General features: G+C 45.0%; 1 protein-coding gene across 2 annotated transcripts in view; it reads right to left on the bottom strand.

Moving 5' to 3' along the window:
• HS1BP3 (HCLS1 binding protein 3) overlaps positions 1-23,629 on the bottom strand; it is a 74,451-nt gene that overhangs the window by 3,296 nt on the left and 47,526 nt on the right. The window contains exons 5-7 of one of the 2 annotated variants that reach the window (XM_074947534.1): positions 18,414-18,571; positions 17,809-17,944; positions 2,327-2,433 (exon numbers count right to left, since the gene is read on the bottom strand). In XM_074947534.1, coding sequence (XP_074803635.1) covers positions 2,358-2,433; positions 17,809-17,944; positions 18,414-18,571 — 370 coding nt within the window. In that variant the 3' untranslated portion in view covers positions 2,327-2,357. Of the gene's footprint in view, positions 1-2,326; positions 2,434-17,808; positions 17,945-18,413; positions 18,572-23,629 lie in introns of those variants that run through there. The other variant, XM_074947533.1, reaches the window with a different exon arrangement.

The raw sequence follows: 23,629 nt of genomic DNA, 5'->3' as shown, positions 1-23,629 counted from the left end.
TTAAATATTTATTTACTGGTGTCCCCTAGCAGAGATTTAATAAGTCTCTCTACTAAGTACAGCAGAGCAATAAAGGAGCCATTTGCAGGTTATTAAACGCAAAGCAACGCTGAGGAGTCCCGTAACCATAGAAGCAGTTTATTCTGCTTACGGCTCCAGCACCACGGCCATTATTCCACACAGGCAATAACAAAAGAAGAGTCAACAAATCTGGGATGCTTCTCTCATCACATCATCCATCACAGTTACAATTCTATAAATATTTGAATTTTAAAATACCAGGTACTCAAAGAACTCCCTTGTCATTATTACTACTAGCAGAAATAGTACTAGTTTGCCTTTCCTGAAAGATACAACATAGAATTTCTGACCGCACTGCCTAAAGGAGTGGTTTTCAACCTGTTTTCATTTGCGGACCCCTAAAAAATTTCAAATGGAGATGGAGACCCTTTGGAAATATTAGACATAGTCTGCCGACCCCAGTGGTCTGGGGACCATAGGTTGAAAACCACTGGTGTAGAGTGAATCTAGTTGAACTTAACATCATTTGGACCATGCAATGGCTAAGTAGTACCTTGACCTTTCTATTTAACAAGGGTTTTTCAGCCTTTTAAGGTTGTTGGAACTTGGCCCCTTATTTGAAGTCAAACATTTTGACAACCCCTTACGTTTACTATAAAAGTAAAAGTGTATAAATGATAAGCCCATATAATACAACTACATTTGACCTCACAAACTTGGAAGGTGTTGCGAACCATGAAATAATTCTGAAAATTGTATTTTCTCTGCTTTAGATCGTAATAACATTTTCAATGCCTTGCAACCTCCCTGATTGCCTTCCATGTCCCGGTAGGAGTTACAGCTAGAGCAGGGCAAATAAATGATTTTTCTGTACAGTGGCAGTTCCAAAAAAATTGAAAATAAATTTGATTTCGGTTCAATCAAATCTGAAATGTATACAAATTTTGATTAGTCAAAAAAGTGCATTCTGGGTCTCAACATGGGTCTCCAGCATCCACTGTGAGAGCCCTAACCAATGAGGTAAAGGTTATATGCTGGGGGGAAGAGGGAAGCAGCACCCCTTCCACCTCTGGCTGTTTTGTGAACGGCTGAAAATGTTCATGTCCAATTTGTGAATAGTTTCAGGTCGACCAAAACTGCATTTTTGGTCAGATAAACTATTAGTTTGAAAAATTTTGCTCAGCTCTAGCAGTGACCCACCAGTTCAAAAACACCGTATGAAGGTATTGCTCCCTTTTCCTCCACGCTCTGTCTGCCTGCCCATCCTTCAGTCAAACACATACATTGTTGTCTGCAGACTGGGGCCTCAGATTGTGAGCTCCAGGTCAGGAACTATATAGATTCATAGATAATAAGGTCAAAAGGGACCATTATGATCATCTAGTCCGACCTCCTGCACAACGCAGGCCACAGAATTTCACCCACCCACTCCTGCGAAAAACCTCTCACCTATGTCTGAGCTATTGAAGTCCTCAAATCGTGGTTTAAAGACTTCAAGTAGCAGAGAATCCTCCAGCAAGTGACCCGTGCCCCATGCTACAGAGGAAGGCTTTCTGAAAACCACCTAGCACATTGTGGGCAATACCACAGAACCAACCAACCAACAACTAATATTTATCATGCCCTGGGTTTTACTATCTTCATCTTAGATTATAAAAATGGAAAAGCTTTATCATGTATGACTTTTTTAAAAATTATCAGAAAATTTCCTGTAAAATTTACACAGGATGTGTCTCCTCTTACCCCATTTCTCAATGTCCACATGTGTTTTCTGTAATAATCTGTCTGCCAGCCTCACGGTGAGTCCCATTCCTAGAGGTATCCCTTTGCACAATGACAATTCTCTTTCATTTTTGACTGAATTAAATTCTAAAGCAGGCCACAATTAAATAATACATTTTCTGCATGAATATTCTTAGGCCATAAGGAAAAAGAGGCCCTGTGTTCACACAGTACAATGCAACAAATGAACAAGAAATATACAACCCACAAAGACGTAAAGGACAGAGAAAGACTATGGTACATCAAGGCTTTCCCCAATTATTTTCCCTTAGGCACTGAATTATATTTTCCTGTGTTAAATCAAAACAACACACCTTAATATACTGCGTGTGCAAACAAGAAGGGTTTGGGCTGTCATCCAAATTGACAAAAACAGAGTTGTTCATCTGTAATAATGAGGGTAAAAGTGGGATAAGATATTTAATTAGCTGTGCTGAGTGTTGCTCACATACACAGGATAGAGCTGATTGCTAACTTTAAGGTAGACAAGGACTTGACCTCCAGGAATATCTCCAAGTGATCTTGGGGTTTTTCACTATCCTCTGCAGCATGGATCATGTACTAAGACTGGGAAGTGTATCCTCCACTCGACTGTAGGGTGAGCAGATGTCCTTGTTTTCATCAAAAGTCCTAAAGTAAAATTTTCAAAACCATCTAAGTGATTTAGGTGCCTAAATCCCATTTTCAAGAGTGACATGCTCAGTTTTTTAAAAGTATTTAGGCATTACCATGCTTAGCGTCACAATGCCTAACGAATTTAGGAGCCTATGTCTTATTTTCCGAAGTGACAGGCACTTGGGAGCCAAAATCCCATTGATGGTCAATAGGATTTAGGCTTCTAAATCAGCAAAAAGAACAGGAGTACTTGTGGCACCTTAGAGACTAACTTGCAACACTGAGTACAGCAACACCTGAATGCCTTTAAAAATCTAGGCCAGCACTTGGCAGCCTAAGCCTCGCTGAAAGGCAATGGGACTTCAGAGTCTAAGTCACTTCAGTGTTTCTGAAAATTTTCCCCTAGTATCCCAGGCAGTTTAGTGAAGCCAGTTTCACCTCAGTTTCACTAGCTCTCGCCAGGTGTCCAGCCAGCTGCCTTTCCCACTCCCTTCTTCTCTCTGGCCTAGCTGTGCCTGTGCTCAAGATGCAAACTATCGTTTGAATTATTAACATAGCAAATGTGCGCAGACATTTGTAGCTGTCCAGCAGCTCAGAAGGGAAATTATTAAGGCGTTCAAAAAACTTAAAAAAAAAAAATTAGAAACAGTTTCAAATAACAAACATAGGAAGCTTTTGAAAAGAAAATTTGAAAAAGAAGAAATTTGCAACTTTTTCATCTGCACTGAATCAGAGGGACCAAAGATTCACCTTGGTCTCTCTCACTCCTAGCTGATGCCATAAACTAGGATTCCCCGATGTCACATAGATGGCATGGTACTGAAGAGTTAATTAAGCTGGCATCAGCGTTCACCATTGCCATGGTCTAGTCAATACTTAGCTTAACGGAGTTCACACAGTATGAACGAATGTCCAGATCAGGCAACTGGCTATCAACCTGCAAGTCTCTGCCAATTATGTTTCAAAACCACAGATATTATAATCTGAAGTAAATACCCCTGAATACCAGAGGGGATAGGAGAAGGGTCTGTGACGCTAGGCAAGGTTACTGAGACATGTGCAGTGTGGGTTGGTTTTTTTAAATAAAATCCCTTTCACTTCAACTCAGGGTAGAACAATCACAAAAGTCAGAGATGGAACAGACCTTTTCAGGCATGATCCAGCCAAGCACTTTAGCACATGCTGAACTTTAAGAACGTGAGTAATCCCAGATGTTAGAGTTAAGAATGAGTTTAAGAGCATCAGGGCCCGAGTGCTCAGGGCAGGACTGTTTCATACAGCACGCCCTCTGGTGCTTTGTCAAATCTAATCTTAAAAATCTCTCACGGGACTTAGCCTCCAGCCTGTCACCCGGAAGACTATTCCCTATGCTAAAAGGCTATGAGTGTGAGGAAACATTTCCTGATCCTTGGCCTAATTTTTTTTTATTTTCGTTAATTTCACCTCATCACACCTTAATCCTTTGGATACCCGAAACAATTCCTTCAGATACTTCTAGTCAGTAATCATATCCCCTAGTTACACAACTGCCCTCCGTCATCCTTCAGTAAAGCTCTACACATAGGGCCAAACTCATCCTTGATGTAATTTCACTGACATCAGAATTGTTCCAGAGATAAATTTTACCCATTAGGGGAATATTCAGACCTTTCCTCTGCCTTAGTGACTTAGGTGGGTTTCTGCTGTGCAAGGGGAAGGATGAATAGAGAGGGAGGGGAAGGAGATTCCCTCTATATGACACCTTGCTCTATATAATCTTGCTGCATGGCAGAGCACAGGTGATGAGTAGGGGATGAGGAATGGATCTGGGTGAGGCTAGACAGCCCACTGAGGTTACTTTTGATAGGAGCCTCTATGGAGCGGTTGCCCAGGCACTTTGTGCCTGATATTGATGGTGGGTTTCTCCTCCCTCTCTCATGCACCTGCCAAACACCCAGCCCAGCTACCCAAGCCAGGCACTTGGCTCTGGGTTTTTGCCTTAACATCCTCTCCAGAATTTGTCACATCAGCCCTAAATCATGTTTGTATTACAGTCAGTTGAAAATATTGAACTGGAGATCAAACTGCTGCCACATATCCCCAGAACAGATTCCCTGTTCTCTGGTACACTATGCAATAAGTAATAATTCTATCCCCTCCTCCCCCACTGCACAAATATTGAGTGAATAAGCAGCCTAGAGTGACAAAGCTCTGGCCATATACAACGCACACAGAGAGATCAGGCATAGATTTCAGGACGTCAAACTAAAATATAAAGGCTTGACTTGGTGCTTTCAGTGTTGTAGCCGGGTGGGTCCCAGGATATGAGAGAGACAAGGTGGGTAAGGTAATACCTTTCACTGGACCAACTTCTGTTGGTGAAACAGACAAGTTGTCGAGCTTCACAGAGTTCCTCTTCAAGTCCTGTAGGTCAAGGGTAACCATATTTTCCCCAAGGGAAAACGGGACACTCCCTGTCTGGCCCAAGCCCTCCCTGAGGTCCCCCAGTCCCCACCATGCTTGGGCCTGCCTGAGCCCTCCCTGCCTCCCGCCCACACGGGACCAGCCTGAGGTCCCCCTCCCCACTGGTGCCTGGGGCTGGCCCAAGCCACCCCGCTGCCCGCCTGCGACACCCCCCCGTCCAAGCCACCGCACCATCCTGCGACACCCTCCCCACAGCTGGTCCAAGCCCACCAGCAACGCCCCCCCCCCGCTACCCTTCCTGCATGCACGGCCACATGGCTGGTGGTCCAAGCCCTCCCGCCGCATGCCCGCGCATGGGGCAGCCGGAGGTCCCCCTGCACACAGGGTGGGCGGGCCTCCCAGAGCTGCTCTCTGTAGCCCTCCCTCCAGCGCAGGGCTGGTGTTACCACTGCCCCCCCCCACACGTTCCTTCGCGCCCCACTAGGGTTCCATGTGCGGGGGGGGGGTTGGCTGTGAGGTGAAACGCTGCTCACACCCTGCTCCCACTGCCACAGGGCCAGCGGAGCCTCTCCATATGGAGGAGCAGGGATCCTCCCACCATGGGTAAGCAGGGACCCCCTTCTCCGCGGGCTGCCCCCGGCGGGGGCACACCATGCTCTGGCTTCTCAGCCATGCAAGGCGGGAGCTGACGACGGCATGGCGGGAGTGCTGCCCAGGAGGTAAGGGGGGCGGTGGGACAGAAGCAGCAGCAGAAACGGGGAGGGGAGCAGCGGAGTTCAGGATGCTCCCAGGCGCGCTCTCACTGCCCATCCCCGGCACTGCTGCCACTGAGGAGACAGCAAGGGAGATTCCGGCACCCGCTGGGGAGAGCAAAGAGGGGGGCATGGCTGCTTGCTGCCCCCCACTGCTGGCTCTGTGCTGCGATTCCCAGAAAATACGGGACAATTTGCCCGTATTTAACTAAAAGTCCAGACACTTGGAAGAAGGCTTAAAAACGGGACGTCTGGTCGCCCTACGTAGGTTGTCCTTTGTAGCTCGAAAGCTTGTCCGTTTCACCAACAGAAGTGGGTCCAATGAAAGCTATTACTCACGTTGCTCTCCATTAGGTGTAGCATTTGTCAAGGTCAGACATTTTGTCCCCTCGAGGGCAGAGATACGCATGCCATTGACCAGTAACCTGGTTGGTTATTGTGACTTTCAGAAATTCTGACTCTCATCTGGAGTTGCACTTTAATCTTAGTTAGCTTTTGTCATTGCAGCTAAAATGTTTATCGCACAGTCTTAAAACACCAAACAATATATGGCCTCAGAATGCTGCTTAATAGAAATAATAATTTTAAAAAAACCCAGAACCTGATACCAGAGGACAGTCCACTTTCACACAGGTCTGGGAACTGGTAGTCCTAGATTTTGAAAGACATGGGTTAGCTAGAGATCTTTTACAGAGAAATATAGTATATAACGTGCAATCTTTGTCTCACAAGCCATTTTCAGTGCTGTTGTGCAAGTCAGAATGTCTGATGCTTTGTTGCTTGATTGTGAAAGACATGGTTAACAACAACGTGAAATGCCTTAGGCCAAGGTGGAACCAAGGACTTACATTTCTTGGCAAGTAAATGAATTGTTCCCATGCATAACTATCACATTTAACTCAGAGCTGGGGGGCGGAATGAAGCCTAGCAACAGCATGGAGCTCTTCTCACAGGAAAAAAAAAGAAAACATTTGTTTAAAAGATTATAGGGCACAGATATCCACCTAATGAATTCTTCTCCCAAAGTCTAACTTCTCTTGGAAAAGGAGCACTGTAGTGTTTGAAATTCTTGTCATAATAATGTGCTTATTCAACTATAGTGCAGATTCTAAGTAGTAATGGAAAATATCATTTTTTTCTTGGCATAAAAAGTATCTCCTATTAAAAATAAAAGGCTTATAACAAATATATAACCTGTGTGAGGTTAAAGCTGAGATGTGAATTTTGAAAGGGAGAAGGATTTTATGTAGAGAAACAGACAATGCTGTCATCACATTGACCAGTCTGTTTGTCTGTTCCTCCACCTGGTGTCTGTCTTGCCTATTTAGACTGCAAGCAGGGCAGGTGCAAGGATGTTTTGCGCCCTAAGCGAAACTTCCACCTTGTACCCCCCCTCTGCCCTGAGGCGCCCCCCCCGCTGCAGCTCCCCGCCGCCCCCCCTCCGCCCTGAAGCGCCCCCCCCCCCCCCGCTGCAGCTCCCCTCTGCCCTGAGGTGCCCCCCCTGCGGCAGCTCCCCGCCGCCCCCTCTCCCCTCAGGGAGCCGTGCAGCAACTCCCCTCGGCCTGGGGAGCCGTGTGGCAACTCCCCGCCCCAGCTCACCTCCGCTCCGCCTCCTCCCTGAGAACGCCGCCACTTCTCCTGCCTCTCAGGCTTGCAGCGCCAATCAGCTGTTTGGCACGCAAGCCTGGGAGGGAGAGAAGCAGAGCGGGGCGGCGCGCTCACAGGAGGAGGCGGAGCAAAGGTGAGCTGGGGCCCTGTGCGCCGCCCCCCAACCCCCACCATTACTTGTTACAGACGGCCCTCCCCGTGCCCCTCTGCCCCAGCTCACCTCCGCTCCACTTCCTCCCCAGAGCGCGCTTTTGTCCGCCCCCAACCACTTGGTGCCCTGGGCGACTACCTAGTTCACCTAATGGTTGCACCAGCCCTGACTGCAAGCTCTTCAGGGCAGGCAGGGCAGTTCCATTCATTCTCATAAGAACATAAGAACTGGGTCATACTGGGTCAGCCCATCTAGCCCAGTATCCCGTCTTCTGACAGTGGCCAATGCCAGGTGCTTCAGACGGAATGAACAGAACAGGTAAGCATCAGGTGATCCATCCCGTCACCAACTCCCCCATCCTGGCTAATAGCCATTGATGGACCTATCCTCCATGAATTTATCTTGTTCTTTTTTAAACCCTGTTATAGTCTTGACCTTCACAACATCCTCTGGCAAAGAGTTCCACAGGCTGACTGCGTGTTGTGTTAAAAAATACTTCCTTTTGTTTGTTTTAAACATGCTGCTTATTAATTTCATTTGGTGACCTCTAGTTCTTGTGTTATGAGAAGAAGTAAATAACACGTCCTTCTTTACTTTCTCCATACCAGTCATGATTTTATAGACCTCTATAATATCCCCCCTTAGTCATCCCTTTTCCAAGCTGAAAGGTCCCAATCTTATTACTCTCTCCTCATATGGCAGCCGTTCCATACCCCTCATCATTTTTGTTGCCCTTTTCTGAACCTTTTCCAATTCCAATAAAACTTTTTGACATGGGGCGACCACATCTGCAAGCAGTATTCAAGATGTGGGCGTACCATGGATTTATACAGAGGCAATATATTTTCTGTCTTATTATCTGTCCTTTTCTTAATGATTCCCAACATTTTGTTTGCTTTTTTGACTGCTGCTGTACATTGAGTGGATGTTTTCACAGAACTATCCATAATGATCTTTTTTGAGATAGGGCAACCACATCTGCATGTGGTATTCAAGATATGGGTGTACCATGGATTTATATACAGCAGGGCTGCCAAGCGATTAAAAAATTAATCACAATTAATTGCATGATTAAAAAAATTGTGATTGTGTGATTAATCACTTTAAACAATAATGTTATTTTTGGATGTTTTCTACATTTTCAAATATATTGATTTCAATTACAACACAGAATACAAAGTGTACAGTGCTCACTTTATATTTAATTTTTATTACAAATATTTGCACTGTAAAAAACAAAAGAAATAGTATTTTTCAATTCACCTCATACAAGTACTGTAGTTCAATCTCTTTATCATGAAAGTTGAACTTACAAATGTAGAATTATGTACCAAAAATAACTGCACTGAAAAATAAAACAATGTAAAACTTTAGAGACTACAAGTCCACTCAGTCCTACTTCAGCCAATCGCTCAAACAAACTTGGTTACAATTTGCAGGAAATAATGCTGCCTGCTTCTTACTTTCAGGTGACACTGTAAACGAGAACAGGCATTTGCATGGAACTGTTCTAGCCGGCATCGCAAGACATTTATGTGCCAGATGCGCTAAAGATTCATATGTCCCTTCATCTTCAACCACCATTCCATCGGACATGCGTCCATGCTGATCATGGGTTTTGCCTGATAACAATCCAAAGCAGAGCAGACCAATGTATGTTCATTTTCATCATCTGAGTCAGATGCCACCAGCAGAAGGCTGATTTTCTTTTTTGGTGGTTCGGGTTCTGTAGTTTCCGCATCTGAGTGTTGCTCTTTTAAGACTTCTGAAAGCATGCTCGACACCTTGTCCCTCTCAGATTTTGGAAGGCACTTCAGATTCTTAAACCTTGGGTTGAGCGCTGTAGCTATTTTTAGAAATCTCATACTGGAATCTTCTTTGCATTTTGTCAAATCGGCTGTGAAAGTGTTCTTAAAACGAACATGTGCTGGGTCATCATCCGAGACTGCTAAACCATGAAATATATGGCAGAATGCAGATAAAACAGAGCCGAAGACATACAGTTTTCCCCCAAGTAGTGCAGTCACAAATTTAATTAACACATTTTTTTTAATGACCATCATCAGCATGGAAACATATCCTCTGGAATGGTGGCTGAAGCATGAAGAAGCATACGAATATTTAGCATATCTGGCACATAAATACCTTGCAAAGCCGTTTACAACAGTGTCATGTAAATGCATGTTCTCACTTTTAGGTGACATTGTAAACAAGAAGCAGGCAGCATTATCTCCTGCAAATTGTAACCAAGTTTGTTTGTCTGAGCGATTTGCTGAAGTAGGACTGAGTGGACTTGTAGGCTCTAAAGTTTTACATTGTTTTGTTTTTGAGAGCAGTTATTTAACAAAAACAAAATCTACATTTGTAAATTGCACTTTCATGATAAAGAGATTGCACTACAGTATTTGTATGAGGTAAATTGAAAAATATTATTTCTTTTATCATTTTTACAGTGCAAATATTTGTAATAAAAATAATAATATAAAGTGAGCACTGTACACTTGGTATTGTGTTGTAATAGAAATTAATATATTTGAAAATGTAGAAAAACATCCAAAAATATTTAATAAATTTAAATTGGTATTCTATTGTTTAACAGTGCGATTAATTGCGATTAATTTTTTGAGTTAATCACGTGAGTTAACTGCGATTAATTGACAGCCCTAATATAGAGGCAGTATGATATTTTCTGTCATATTATCTATCCCTTTCTTAATGATTCCCAATATTCTGTTAGCCTTTTTGACTGCCGCTGCACACTGAGTGGATGTTTTCAGACAACTATCCACAATGACTCCAAGATCTCTCTGAGTAGTAACAGCTAATTTAGACCCCACCATTTTATATGTATAGTTGGGATTATGTTTCCCAGTGTGCATTACTTTGCATTTATCAACACTGAATTTCATTTGCCATTGCCTCCTATACATTCTGGGGCTACCCAGAGTGTGTTGCCCTGCAGGACCTTGGTGTTATGAGGTTTCAGGCCTCCAGTCCACTTGCAAGCCCCGGAGGGCAGGAAAGAGTGAATGAAGCCACAGTGCCAGAACCCAGGGGGAGGTACCTCATCCAGGTTCCCCATCACCACCACACACACTTGCTAAGAGTCCAGGAAAGCTGACCTCAGAGGAGGTCCTTTAATAAGAGCAACAAATATGCATGGTAGGGAGGAGCTGTGTGGACAGGGGGATTTTGTGGCAAAGCAAAAGCCTTGTGGTGTGTGGAAAATTATCTAAATCGGGGTGGGCAAACTACGGCCCGCAGGCCGTTTTAATCTGGCCCTTTTGCTCCCGCTGTGGAGCGGGGCTTGCCCTGGTCCAGCGCTCCAGCAGGGAAGCAGGGTGGGGGCCTCTCCATGTGGCTCCCGAAAGCTGCGGCATGGCCCCCCTCCGGCGCTCCAGATGAGAAGCAAGGTTGGGGGCCGCTCCACGCAGCTCCCGGAAGCAGCAGCACAGCCTCGCTCCGTCTCCTACACATAGGAGCAGCCAGGAGGCTCCGCTCTGCACGCTGCCCCCACCCCAAGCACCACTCCTGCAACTCCCATTTGCCAGGAACTTCGGCCAATGGGAGCTGCAGGGGGGGCGCCTGCGGACGGGGCAGCGTGCAGAGCCTCCTGGCTGCAGCTCCACAAAGGAGCCGGAGGAGGGACATGGCCGCTGCTTCCAGGAGCTGCTTGAAGTAAGCGCCGCCCGAGCTTGCACCTCTGAGCCTCTCCCTGTGCCCCAACCCCCTGCCCCAGCCGTGATCCCCCTCCCACCCTCCGAACCCTCAATCTCAGCCCAGAGCACCATCCTACACCCCAAACTCCTCATCCCCAGCCCCACCCCAGAGCCTGCACCCCAGCCGCAGCCTTCACCCCCTCCCCACACCCCATTCCCCCACCCCAGCCCGGAGCCCCCTCCCACACCCTGAACTCCTCATTTCTGGCCCCGCCCCAAAGCCCACACCCCCAACCAGAGCCCTCACCCCCTCTCGCACCCCAACCCCAATTTTGTGAGCATTCATGGCACGCCATACAATTTCTATTCCCAGATGGGGCCCTCGGGTCAAAAAGTTTGCCCACCCCTGATCTAAATGGGGATAATCTGATTAGAGCCTTTTAAAGTTCCCCCGCTGCTAATATAAAGTGTGCGGCTTTGTTTATAATAATTTTTCGTATTTCATTTTTAACGCTTTCAGAGAGAATGTGGAGTCTTCACAGTTTGTGCTGTTGGAAGGAGAGATTATAAATGCTCCTTTATGTTGTGACAAACAGCCCACACTTATTTTACAGAACCATTCGTCATCTGTAATGGCATTCTTTCACTCTGAGAGTGTTTTCTAAACCTTTCCTCATTTTTGTTGCTCTCCTCTGGACTCTCTCCAATTAGTCCATATTTTTCCTAAAGTCTGGTGCCTAAAATTGGACACAGGACTCCAGCTGAGACCTCACCAATACTGAGTTGAGTGGAACAATTACCTCCCATGTTTTACATATGATACTCCTGTTAATACTTCCCAGAACGATATTAGCCTTTTTTTCACAACTGCATCACATCGCTGAATCATATTCAATTTGTGATCCACTATAACCCCCAGTTCCATTTTAGCAGTACTACCACCTAGCCAGTTATTCCCCATTTTGTAGTTGGGCATTTGATTTTTTCCTTCCTTAGTGAAGTACTTGGCACTTGTCTTTATTGAATTTCATCTTGTTGAATTCAGACCAATTTGCCAATATATCAAGGTCCTTTTGAGTTCTAATCCTGTCCTCTAAAGAGCTAGCACCTCTCCCAGCTTGGTGTCATCTGCAAATTTCACAAGCATACTCTCCACTCCATTATCCAAGTCATTAATGAAAATATTGAGTACCAAACCAAGGACTGACTCCAATACGCCCTCTCGCCCCAGTCTGACAGCTAACCATTGATAACTACTCAGAGTATGGTTTTCCAGTTGTGTACCTACTTTATAGTAATTTAATCTAGACCACATTTCCCTAGTTTGCTTATTAGAATGTCACGTGGGACTGTATCAAAAGCCTTACTAAAATCAAGATACATCACGTCTACTGCTTCCCCCATCCAGTAGACCAGTAAGCCTGTCAAAGAAGGAAATTAGTTTGATTTGGCTTGACTTGTTCTTGACAAATAGCTATTAGCAAATTGGCTATTCCTTATCATCCTATTATCCTCTAGATGCTTACAAACTGATTGGTTAATAATTTGTTCCAGTATCTTTCCAGGTATCAAAGTTAAGATGACTGGTCTATAAGTCCCAGGCCCTCTATGTTCCCCTTTTTAAAGATAAGTACTGTGTTTGCCCTTCTCCAGTTCTCTGGGACCTCAGGTGTCCTCCCTAAGGGTCACCTCACTCATCCTCCACAGGGGTGACTTCTGGCGCTTTTTCAGAATCCACCAAGTACCTTCTTACTATAAGGTCCCCTACAGAAGGCTGAAGGGCTGCCTCCTTCTCCGCTGCCCCACATCTCTGGCCCACTGAAAGAACGGTTGTTGCTTCTACCTCAACCCCAGGTGGCTAGAAAGAGGTCTCTGCTCCACTTTCAGAGGGGAGCAGGACTGTAAGTATGTTAGGGCTGAGGCTGACTTTATTTTTGTGTCCTGAAACCACAGAGGCATTGCCCCTGTTAAACAAATAACAAGAATAAGTGAGGAACGGGGAGCATGGGAGACAGGAACATCACAGGTCACTATGGGGGAGGGACCCATGGAACAATCAAGTCCATGATTTTATCAATATTTGCCGTGACTCAGTCATGATTTTTTTGCAAACGTTTCTGTGGCAAACCACTAGCCCTGCTCAGGAGCGAGCATGAGATATTGACACATATCACCAGCCCCTGCATGAGGCATGGAGACACACTGTACAGCTAGTTGAAGACTTTTCAACAAAAAAAGGCATTTTTTGACCAGTGCCAGCGAACTGCTGAGCTGCCTGGGACACAGCACTAAGTGGGTGGGAAGTTAACTTACAGCAGTAATTTAAATATCTTGGGGGAGCCCTTCAAACACTGGCCTCACTCTGCTCCCACTAAAGTCAACAGGGATGTTACTAATGACTTCATTTAGAACAGATATAGGCCAACGGTGAGCACTTTGAAAATCCTACCCTGTGTCTTTCCCTCGTCCAGTGCCTGGGATGACTTCACTATTAATGGACTATGTACAAGGGACAAAAAGCACACGTAGTGCAGTCATTCAAGCGCTCATGTTCAAAAGAGATGACAGACCTTAAGGTATGTCGACACTGCAATAAAAGACCCACAGCACAGCCTGAGCCCAAATGTCTACACTACAATTTTATAGCCCTGCAGCCCGAGCCCTGCAAGTCCGAGTCAACTGACCCAAGCTCTGAGACTCGGTACTGTGGGTTTTTTATAACCGTGCCAACATACCCTAAGAGACCCTGGCCATGTTCTGCTGCAGTGGAAACTGGCAGTTGAGAGGCTCTCTCCTGTTGGTACACTGAGAGGACCATTTACAGTCAGTCAACCAAACACCATCAAAGAGATACAGGAAAAACAAAGAATAGAGTTTAGGTGGATTCAGAACGGTCAAATGGACGCCCCTCTCCCACATTAAATATCCTGACAAAATTTTCAAGAGAAACAAAAAGAAAAAATCACTAGCAGCAGATCCCACAAATCCCTACACTTGCAGAGAATGTCTAATCAGCATCTGAACCATCTACAGCCACTTGCTTATATGCAAACCAAACTTGCAGGTGACACTCTCCAACTGCCAGTGGTGGCTACATTCAGCTTTCAACTTACATGACCCAAAGGGAGAGAGAAAAACATACACAAGTGTAGCCCCCAAACTGTGATCCATGGTAGTATAGGAGGCCACATGGTGCAGTCTCCTCCCCCTCCTTTCCTGTAGCTCCTTCTACAGACCTCTTGGTTCTTCAATGTATGGGAGATGTAGGGGCCTGTGAAAGTGGGTGGAAAGGAGGAGGAGGTGCCAATCTACCTACTTTAACTAGGAGCTACCGCTACACAGGAGGAGAAAGCAGCAGCTGCTCTCTGTGATCAAAGCCCCCAGTGGGATGGGAGTTATTAATCTTTTTAAATCATAATCATTTTCCATATTAACAATAATCTGCCTATGACACATAATCCTTGTGGGGAAGCATCTGCAGGGAGTAGAAACCTCAAAGGGGGTTTCCCAATGGAGTCCATTTAGTTACGTACATATACCGAGGGCATTGGGTTTACTTGCCTAATGTAATAAAGTACAAAACAAGGGATCTGCTGTTCTCTTGATTTATGGAAAAGTTATGTGGATAAATCCCTTGGTGTTCACAAGAGAACAGACCCCAAGCTGTACAACAAGTCAATTTAGGGCTAAAATCTAATCTCAGATAGGTGGGCATGTACTGGCATGGTCTTGAGTACTCCACCACTGGGCATATATGTGTGAGCCGTCCTCCACATAGTCTGTTAGTGGTTACTACCAGAGGGGGGAAATCAGGACATTTTGTTTGTATTCACAGTTTTAGAATACAGTCATACTTCACTGATGCTTGTGCTTAGTACAGTATATCCTTTAATCATACTATCCTACACTAAATGTATCTGTCTGGTCTAAGGCAAGCTATTTGCAAGGATCTTGACTTCAGGACCTCACTTAGGTTATGGTACTGACTTGATTTCAGGCTTTCTTTGCTCCATTTTTCATTTCAAGGGGCACTCGTACATGGTTTTAGGCCTTGCATTTGCACTCTCTAAAATGGGTTTTCAAAAGAGCTTCACATATATATAATATGATGAGACAACTATGCCTTTTTCAAAGGTGACCTTCAGATCAATATTAAGAGTATGTTGTGTGCTGCATGCACTAAACAACAAGGGCAAAAGAGCTGTTCAACTCATGTGGTTTTTAACCTCTCCTCCCCTTTCCTTCTCCACCGTACTTCCCACTATTTCATATCCCACCCCGTGGAGTTTCTTTTTCCAAAGTGATGCTCCGGGTTGTGATGTCACAGAGACTCCCCTATTCCCACTGGGGAACAAAGATTTGGTAGAAGACTCAGGAAAGTCCCTTTAAAAAATATTTTATATCCCACATGGATTTGGAGAGATATATATTAAGATCCCTGTCTGACCTCCTCTGTCCCTACCCCAATATGCCAGCTCCAGCAAGGTTTGCAGTAGATGGGATGCAATGCTTGTTGATGTATCTGGAGGGGCTGATTGGAATTCTGGAACTAATGGGGTGGGATGGGGAGTAAGTTCAAGGCCACTTGTGCACTGAGTGGTCTCTGGACTCTGTTTAAATAATTCAGTATTTCACCCTTCATTAGATCCTTACACAGATATCAGTTCCTTGAACTCTAACACAAACTTTGTCAAAAAAATAAATCCTGCTGCAGTTTTGGGCACCGAACTTGAGACAACTTGGGGCTGGATTTTCAGAAGTGCCATGAGGTGCAGTGGAATGCAATGGGAGCTGTAGATAATCTGTGCTTCTGGAATCAGGCCACAAGTGTCACTAGCTCAGCATCAAAAATTGAGGTACCCAGAATCAGTGACTACTTGTGAAAGTTAAGCTGCAAGGCTTCTGGCTTCACAGATAAATTCTCTTTGGGAAGAAAAGAAGAACTCCACTAGGTTAAAACAGCAGGATCTCATTTGTCACCTCACATCGTCCCTGCTCTATTTTGCTTCCCATCAGGTCCATAATCAGACTCGAACATTGCTATGTTTTTCAGGTTCTCTGCTAATTTCCATCCTTCATTATTTCTCTTCCTCCAATAGCTCTTCCTTATTCCTGCTATTTCTCTCAGTTCAGTTTACCTGCTCTGCGCTATATCCATAGGGCACTATCTTTCTACATCCCTACCAGGGATAAGATTTGTCTCTAGAGCAAGAATGATTCCCATGACATTTTTCCAGTTGGATCACACACTTGATTTTCTGCTGGGCTACACCTACTCATTTACAACTGAATGTTGGCATTGCCAGCTGCTGAAGGCATTGATGCTGGCACTGTGACAATTCAGGGGGAAAAAACAGTCATAACTTAAAGAATTAGTATCTTCTCCCTCTTTTTTCATTATCACCAGCTCTGGCAATTGATCAACTGTCACTATCTTCTTCAACACCAAATCTATATAAGGGCATAATCTGCCAGTCGAAGAGTGGGCTTCAGGGTCCTCTTTCACCGTGACTGAGCAGGGAAGACTGCATAATTTGAAATGCAATAATATGACAAATGGTCAGGCTCTTTCCACTGCTTTCATGGCTAATGGAGGAATTACACTAAATAAGGCACTTTTGTTCTAGTCATATGACCAATTTGCGTCAAGCGTTTTATGCCTAGATTAGCTGCACAGGATAAAGCAGACATGAAAAGCTGAGAATGTGTGTGTTCACTCCCAACATGCCACCTCAGTAAATCGAGTTATGTCTTGCCACATCATGTCTTGTAAATATCAGATGTGCCCCCAAAGTGTAAGAGGAGACGGCATATAACCTAACTTAACTGCTGCATAAATTAAGCCAGGTATTTCTGCTGTGATATGTTAGTACTAAGTCATTTTGTATAAACAATGGAGGCTGCAAAACTACCAGCTCCAAGGGATTAAGAACACACATCAGAATTTTTTCATCTCTACTCAGGACTGGTTACTAAAGTAGGATACTAAAAAGATGGACAGTAACTAATAACATGAGCGAAAAGGTGGTCCCGCAGCTAGGGGGCCAGCGTGGGACTCAGGAGACCCACATTCGACTCCTTGCACTGCCACACACTTCCTGTGTGACCTTATTTTTTCTGAGCCTTCATTCCCGATTTATAATGAGGGAATGATCGGAGCAGCAAAACTACCTCAACAGGAGTACTGTGAGGATAAATACATTAAATTGAGAGGCACTCAGATATTCTGGTAACTGGGGCCATATTAAGTACCTTAGATAAAAGGAGGGCATGTTCATGAATGCTTCCTTCTACCTCAGAGCCTCCTGATAATCCAGATCTTGCATAGTTCTGATTAAAATATAAATGAACGTTACAAGAGACACTGTTTAAATAAAGAGGCAGTCCAATCTAGTGGCTTGAGCACAGTGTCTGAGCTATGAGCGCCTAAATTCTAACCTCAGTTCTGAAATGAAGTTCATCTTTACCCTTGGACAAGCCACTCCTCTGCCTTCATTTCCACATTTGGAAAATGGAGAGCTAACCTATCCATCTACCCTCCTGGGGGTTATTTGTAAAGCACCTTGAGAAAGTAAAGGTGCTACTGTTTGTCAGTGCCCATTATTGTTACGCTTTAATAAAGATGTTGTGTGTTTGATTTTCAAGCTTTTAAAGAAATGTCTGCCCTTGTCTTGGTTAGTATGAATGTCAATCCACTTTCAGCACAGAATGTTTTTTAAGCTTTGCCCTGGAGTTTGTGGCACTGGGATCTAAATTGCTTCCTGCTCAAGAATGCCTAGTGGATATCATTACCACAGGAACCGTTTTAGATGAATACCTCAATATCTCCTCTGTGTCCTCTTTGAGGCTGGTGCTCAGCACATAGTCCTTGTTCTCACAGGCCGTCGGCAGCAGCAGTGAATCGCCTAGTTTAACAGTCCCACCGAGGTCTGGGTCTTCAAATAATTTCAGGTCTAAAGATTGAATCATCAGAAAGTTTAGTCAAGCTTCAACTACATCACCACCATGACCGTTAGCAGGGGAATCAAGCTGTGTGGCTGAAAGGAAACATCCTATAGAAAATTTATTTTTATAAAGTCTTCCATAGCCAAAGTAAAAATTCACAAAGCGCTAGGAAATACATTCTTGATACACTGCACTAGCAGGAGCTACTGGCTCTACTCACTCATCAACATAAGCTAGACAGCAACTACAGATCCATAACAACTGAGAATCCAAAGTCCAACAGTGTATGCCTATTGCAACTGCAAGCCATGTTTATTTCCACTTCTAGCTAATTTACAGCTGAAGGTCTGGCCCAACATTCTTACATCAAAACCCAAGTTTCATGCACTGCACCACTCCATTTTAAATACAAGAGCCTTATAGAAGCTTTAGGGACCACAACCTAACTGTACATAATGGAAAATGGAACATATTTACTCTCTTTGGCTGACGAGTTCTTCTTAGAACTGGAAGATGAAAAATCTTTTACTGGGCCAAATAATCCTTCCTCAGGATCTACTTCCTCATCAAAAATAGTTAACTTGGGCTTGTCTTCCTTGGCTGCAGGAGGTGCAGGCTTCTTACGTTTTTTAGATCTAAAAGTACAAGAAACAAGAAGGAAATTCAGCTGATATTTCTTACATTACAAGAACTATCAAGGAATTCAGCCAGAAATGGAAGCAAGATGCATATTAAAAATTACAACATTATCACATTTGGTTGCAATTTTCTCCTCCTTTTCAGGACTTTTCATTTGTCTGGGAATGGCAATGGTAGACTCCTGAATACATTTCAGCACCACTGAAATACAGGTGAGGGGAAGGGAATGGCTTGATATCCAAAGAATGGCCTGGACCCATTTGGCCACGTTGCAGACACTGGTTAAATCTGTGTGATGTTTTAGAAAAAAAACCCTGTGAGCCTCCCCAGTCAGTGGCTACTACTTTTAGTCCTGTGTACCTCACTGGTGAAGAGAAGGTAGCAGATACTTTAACACTGCAAACTCACCCCCACCAGTGGGCATATGACACTGGGGGCCTTGTCCAGGATCTGCATCACCTTTGGCTGAGGGAAAGGCAGGCCCATGAGCCCACATCCCTTTAGTCTCTGTAGCAATCTCACTCAAACATAAGGAGTACTTGTGGCACCTTAGAGACTAACAAATTTATTTGAGCATAGTCTTTTTGCGGATACAGACTAACACGGCTGCTACTCTGAAATCACGCAAACATGTAGCAGCATCCACGGCAGAGCGAGAAGCACAACTGTGACCTGCTCAGAACCCACTGACCCACTCAGAAGATGAGCAGCCATGCTCTGTATTAGCTGAAGCTTTAAGGCGGCCTTCACAGTTAGGTACCACACATTACAGCAATGAAGCCTGAGGTAAGAAAGGGGAAAATTCAAGAGAGAAGTCAGCATGTGGGGAGCCAGAGAAAAACAGGAGGCTAAGAGGAAATCTTTGGAAGAGAGAATTTAATTCAAAACAAGGGGAAATGCCTATTCATTAGGGCATCAAATCATTTGCACAGAATCTCCTGATATTTGGACCCACAAGCATAACTGTCATGTCCTCGCAAGGTACCAGTGCACCCCCAACAGGCACCTTTTGCACTAAAAGATCTGCTCTTCTTCTTTACCCAGTACAAGGTCAGGTTTCAGTCTATAGTAAAACTAATTAGCAGCATTTAAAATGCTATTGCCATCAAAAAAACAAGGCAATAATGTCGAAGAGATTACAAGTGCATTCCAGTCACGTTAAACAGGCCAGTAAAATACTCACCGGATTGCGGCCACAAACAGAGGGTAAGCGGAGTCCCGTTACTTTTCATAAGAGTTTATCATCAGCAAAACATAAGCCCTGGTGAATAGCATGTTCCTGTTGTTGCTTCATCTCTTAGCAACAGCAAAAGATGCACTTTAAATGACTACACAAGATCGATATGTAATGCTTAATCACTGAATGTTTTGGAAATGTACCATACTGACGGGAACTGACAAGGAAGCAATTGCTAAACAGCTTGCTAAACAATTTCAAATGGCAACAAATTCAGTTTGTGTTTTGGTGCTCGGATGCTACAGCGGTACAGTGGTTCAGGGGTGGGGGTGGGGGGGTTTCTGTGGTTAGGGTGTTAGCTAGAGACCTAGACTCAATACCCTGCTCAGCCTCAAACTTCCTTTGTGACCACAGGTAAGACACTTAATCTCTCCGTGCGTTAGTTCCCCATCTGCAAAATGGAGATAATAGCACTTTCCTACCTCACAGTGGTGCTGAGGATAAATACATTAAAGACTGAGGTGCTCAGATACTACAGAGCTGGGGGCTATATAGGTACCTAAGATTGATGGACAGATCTGTTAACTTCTCTTTCCCAACTTACAAAGAGCCCAATTTTCTCCAAATACACAAGCCTTTTAACAGCATGGCCACCTAGGACATACGTGAGTAGATAGTGGAGTTCATGTGTAAATTTCTTTCCAGTCACCTCTCTGCCTGATCCAAGGTGATCGGATGTATAGTAAAAGCTGCATAGTTCTGCAGCATGGTTTCCGTAATCCTTTCTTTCCTGCCCTTCAGCCTCAGTTATTCCCTTTATTTGACTAGATGCAACCATTCATCCAACCACCTCATCCATCCACTGGAGAGAGGCACGTTTTAAATTCAAACATTAAAACACGCCGAGGCAGATTTCTGGAGGCAGCTCTTCTCCATCCTGCAATTGCTTACAACACGACACAAAAGAAAAATATACCTTAAATCTCCATGTAAGTGATCTTCAAATATTGCAGCAGGAGTGAAGATGAAAAATCAGGCGATTGCTACAGAGAGAAATGTACTTAGCCAGTTGAATGTTATGTTTTCTTTTTGCTATTATTGCGCATTTGTGCTGGGATTTTCCTTTTTTAAAAGTAGATTTTAGCGCTCAGTTATTAACTACTGGCTTAACAGCTGTGGAGAGTGAAGACCTTTGTAGCCTCAAAACAGGGTACTGCACAGCGCTTCCAAGCACTGCTCCATCAATCAATGTGTCTTACTTCTGATCTGGAGAGAGCACCTCCAGGGGATAAGAGAATCATTAGGAAGCTTCCAGAAAATGATTATTTCCTCCTGGACAAATTAGATGGTACACACCTTTTCTGGGCCAGATCCTCAGCTGGTGTAAATCAGCACAGCTCCATTCACTCTGTATTTGTGCCCAAGCTGTCACTGGCATGGGAGGAATAGTTTATTGTCAAGGTTTTTTTTAAAAAAATCTTGACTCGGAAGCTGGTGAAAGCAACTCCTGCAAGGCGTCAAGTCCACTAACATCAGTGGAAGTGGAGAGCTGTTTGAGCTCCCTCAGATAACGTCAATGGAAGTTGATGGGTTTTAGCACCTTACAACCTCTGAACATGCAGGCTGGAATTCTCAAAAGAACCTAAGGGAGTTAGATGCCAAAATATCATTGGGAATTGGGCACCTAACTCCCTTAAGCTCCTTAGGAAATCCCAGCTGTAACACTCCAAGGTTGAGATTGCTAACCCCTTACCTCCAATGGAAAGCAGGTACTCGCACAAGCTGTCCCTTTGAAAGTCAGAAGATGAGGAAGGGCTTCATGATCTGGCTCTGAGGTTATTAGCATTTAAGAGCATTGTAGTGGTGGGAAATGGCAGAGGAAGGGAGTAGAGCCAGAATAACACTGTCACAGTGAATAGTGTATTAAAGAAAATGAACTGAACTGCAAAGGCTTGCTGACAATCCTCTGTTTAGTCTAGCAATCAAAACTATCCCAGTTACCCTTGGTCATTTTTAGTCTTGCAGGATACATCACTGGACAGTTGCATGGCCCATGACTGAGAGCACAGAAAGTGACTTGCCATGTTTTCTAAACATTACCAGGCTGAACAAGAAAAGGTCATTTCTTTGTGATGGCTCTGCTTCACCTTACTGCCCTTCTAAGGACACCAGCATTGTGCTGCCAAGTGATTCATGTTTACCAGCAACATGGCTTTCTTGAGACCAGAATCTAAGCCAGAAAAAATCCCCACAGTTCTGTATTTATCTGACCGGTTCCATGCCACCCACTGCAGTAGCAATAAGATTATTTTGAGGGGGAAAACATGAGTGTATAAATGTTGCACTGCTACAAATCCAGGGCTCAGTCTTATAAGAGTGCCGAACAAGGAGTTGCCAATAAGGTGGCTCTGTCACTCATGACCCAACAAGTGAGGTCAGCTGAGGCGAACAGAGAGTGGTTAAAAGCGACATTGTACCCCGCATGTGTCATGAGGAATGAAGCAGCTGGCTGGGAGAGTAATGTTCCATGGGAACCTTCACGGGCGCTGGAATAGGGGGGCCTAGGAGGCCATAGCCCTCCCATTTTTTGAAAGTGGACAGGCCTAGTTTGGCAGGTGCTCCACCCCTCCTCTTCCCCCTGAGCGCCTCCTCCCCCCACCCAGAGCAGGAGAGTCCGCAGCTCTCCACAGCTGCCCCTGGGTCTTACCTGGTCCCGGCTCTGGCTGGGGTGGCCGCAGCCCATCCATGGTAAGAGCCATGCAGGCAGCAATGGGGAGCTGCGCTGTGGAACTCTCACCTGCCCTGGGCTGCTTTCGACCCCCTCACCCCAGGCAGGTGGAGGGTCTGCGGCACAGCTGCCCATGCGGCTCTTACCCTGGCCAGGTTGCGGCCCACCAGCCAGAGCTGGATCCAGATAAAAGCCGTATGCGGGCAGATGTGGGGAGCTGCGGACCTTCCTGCCCTGGGTGAGGGGCCTGCAGGGCGGAGACACAGGCCCGGGGCTACTCTCGACCCCCATCCCCGGGCAGGTGGAGGGTCCACGGCTCTCGGCCGCTCCAGTTTGCAGCTTGGCCATGGGTGGGGCCTTGGGCGGAAGAGATGGGGCGCTTGGGCCCTGCCCTCCCCACCCCCCCACTTTTGGGCAGGCTCTGCCGTCCTTGGGAACCTTCAGAAGCATTCCTATGTCTGGACCCCAGGGCTGCCTCAGTTATTAATTTCTCCTTCACACAGCTCATCTATCTGCATTACACTCATCACCTTGGTATCCGGTAACTGAAGGTTAGTTGAATAAGATACTGCATCTGACTGGCAGCAGGATTAATGGACACTCCTAAAAATGGCTCTTACCCAAATCATTTACATTTCTTCAGAAGCACTTAAGCCCCTATGCTCAGCCCTGTCCTATCACATATACACTTCTCCCTATACAGCAGGGCTCACAGTTCAGGCAGTAATGCTGAGCACTGTGCATATTTCTTCGCACAATGTGATGACCTCTGTGCACAAAGGCTGAGCAAACACTTGCACTTTGGCTCACTACACTTCTTTCAGCAGCTGACAGGATCCAATGCTAATAGAGCTGGTATCAGCCATGCCACTCATTGGTCCCTGGTCCTTAGAAAACTGACACTCATTTGGAAAGAGTCCTGGAGCCCTGAAGCATGCTACAGCTTCATGGCAACGTTCTATGGGATTGAACACAAAATGTTACCTCTGCTATAAGGTGATCCCAAAAAATCCCTAAAGCTAAGATAACCTATTGAACTGAAGCTAAAGTTTCAGAATAATTTCTACATACCCTTATTAAAGTTCTGACTGATTTCACCCCTATTGAGTTCCATAAGTGTAATGCTAATTAGGCCACTGAACTTTCTCA

The sequence above is a fragment of the Natator depressus genome, chromosome 3 (assembly GCF_965152275.1).
Source record: "Natator depressus isolate rNatDep1 chromosome 3, rNatDep2.hap1, whole genome shotgun sequence".
In the NCBI taxonomy this organism is placed as follows: domain Eukaryota; kingdom Metazoa; phylum Chordata; order Testudines; family Cheloniidae; genus Natator; species Natator depressus.
The sequence above is the reverse complement of the archived record's forward strand: the minus strand, read 5'-3'. Positions and strand labels throughout refer to the sequence as shown.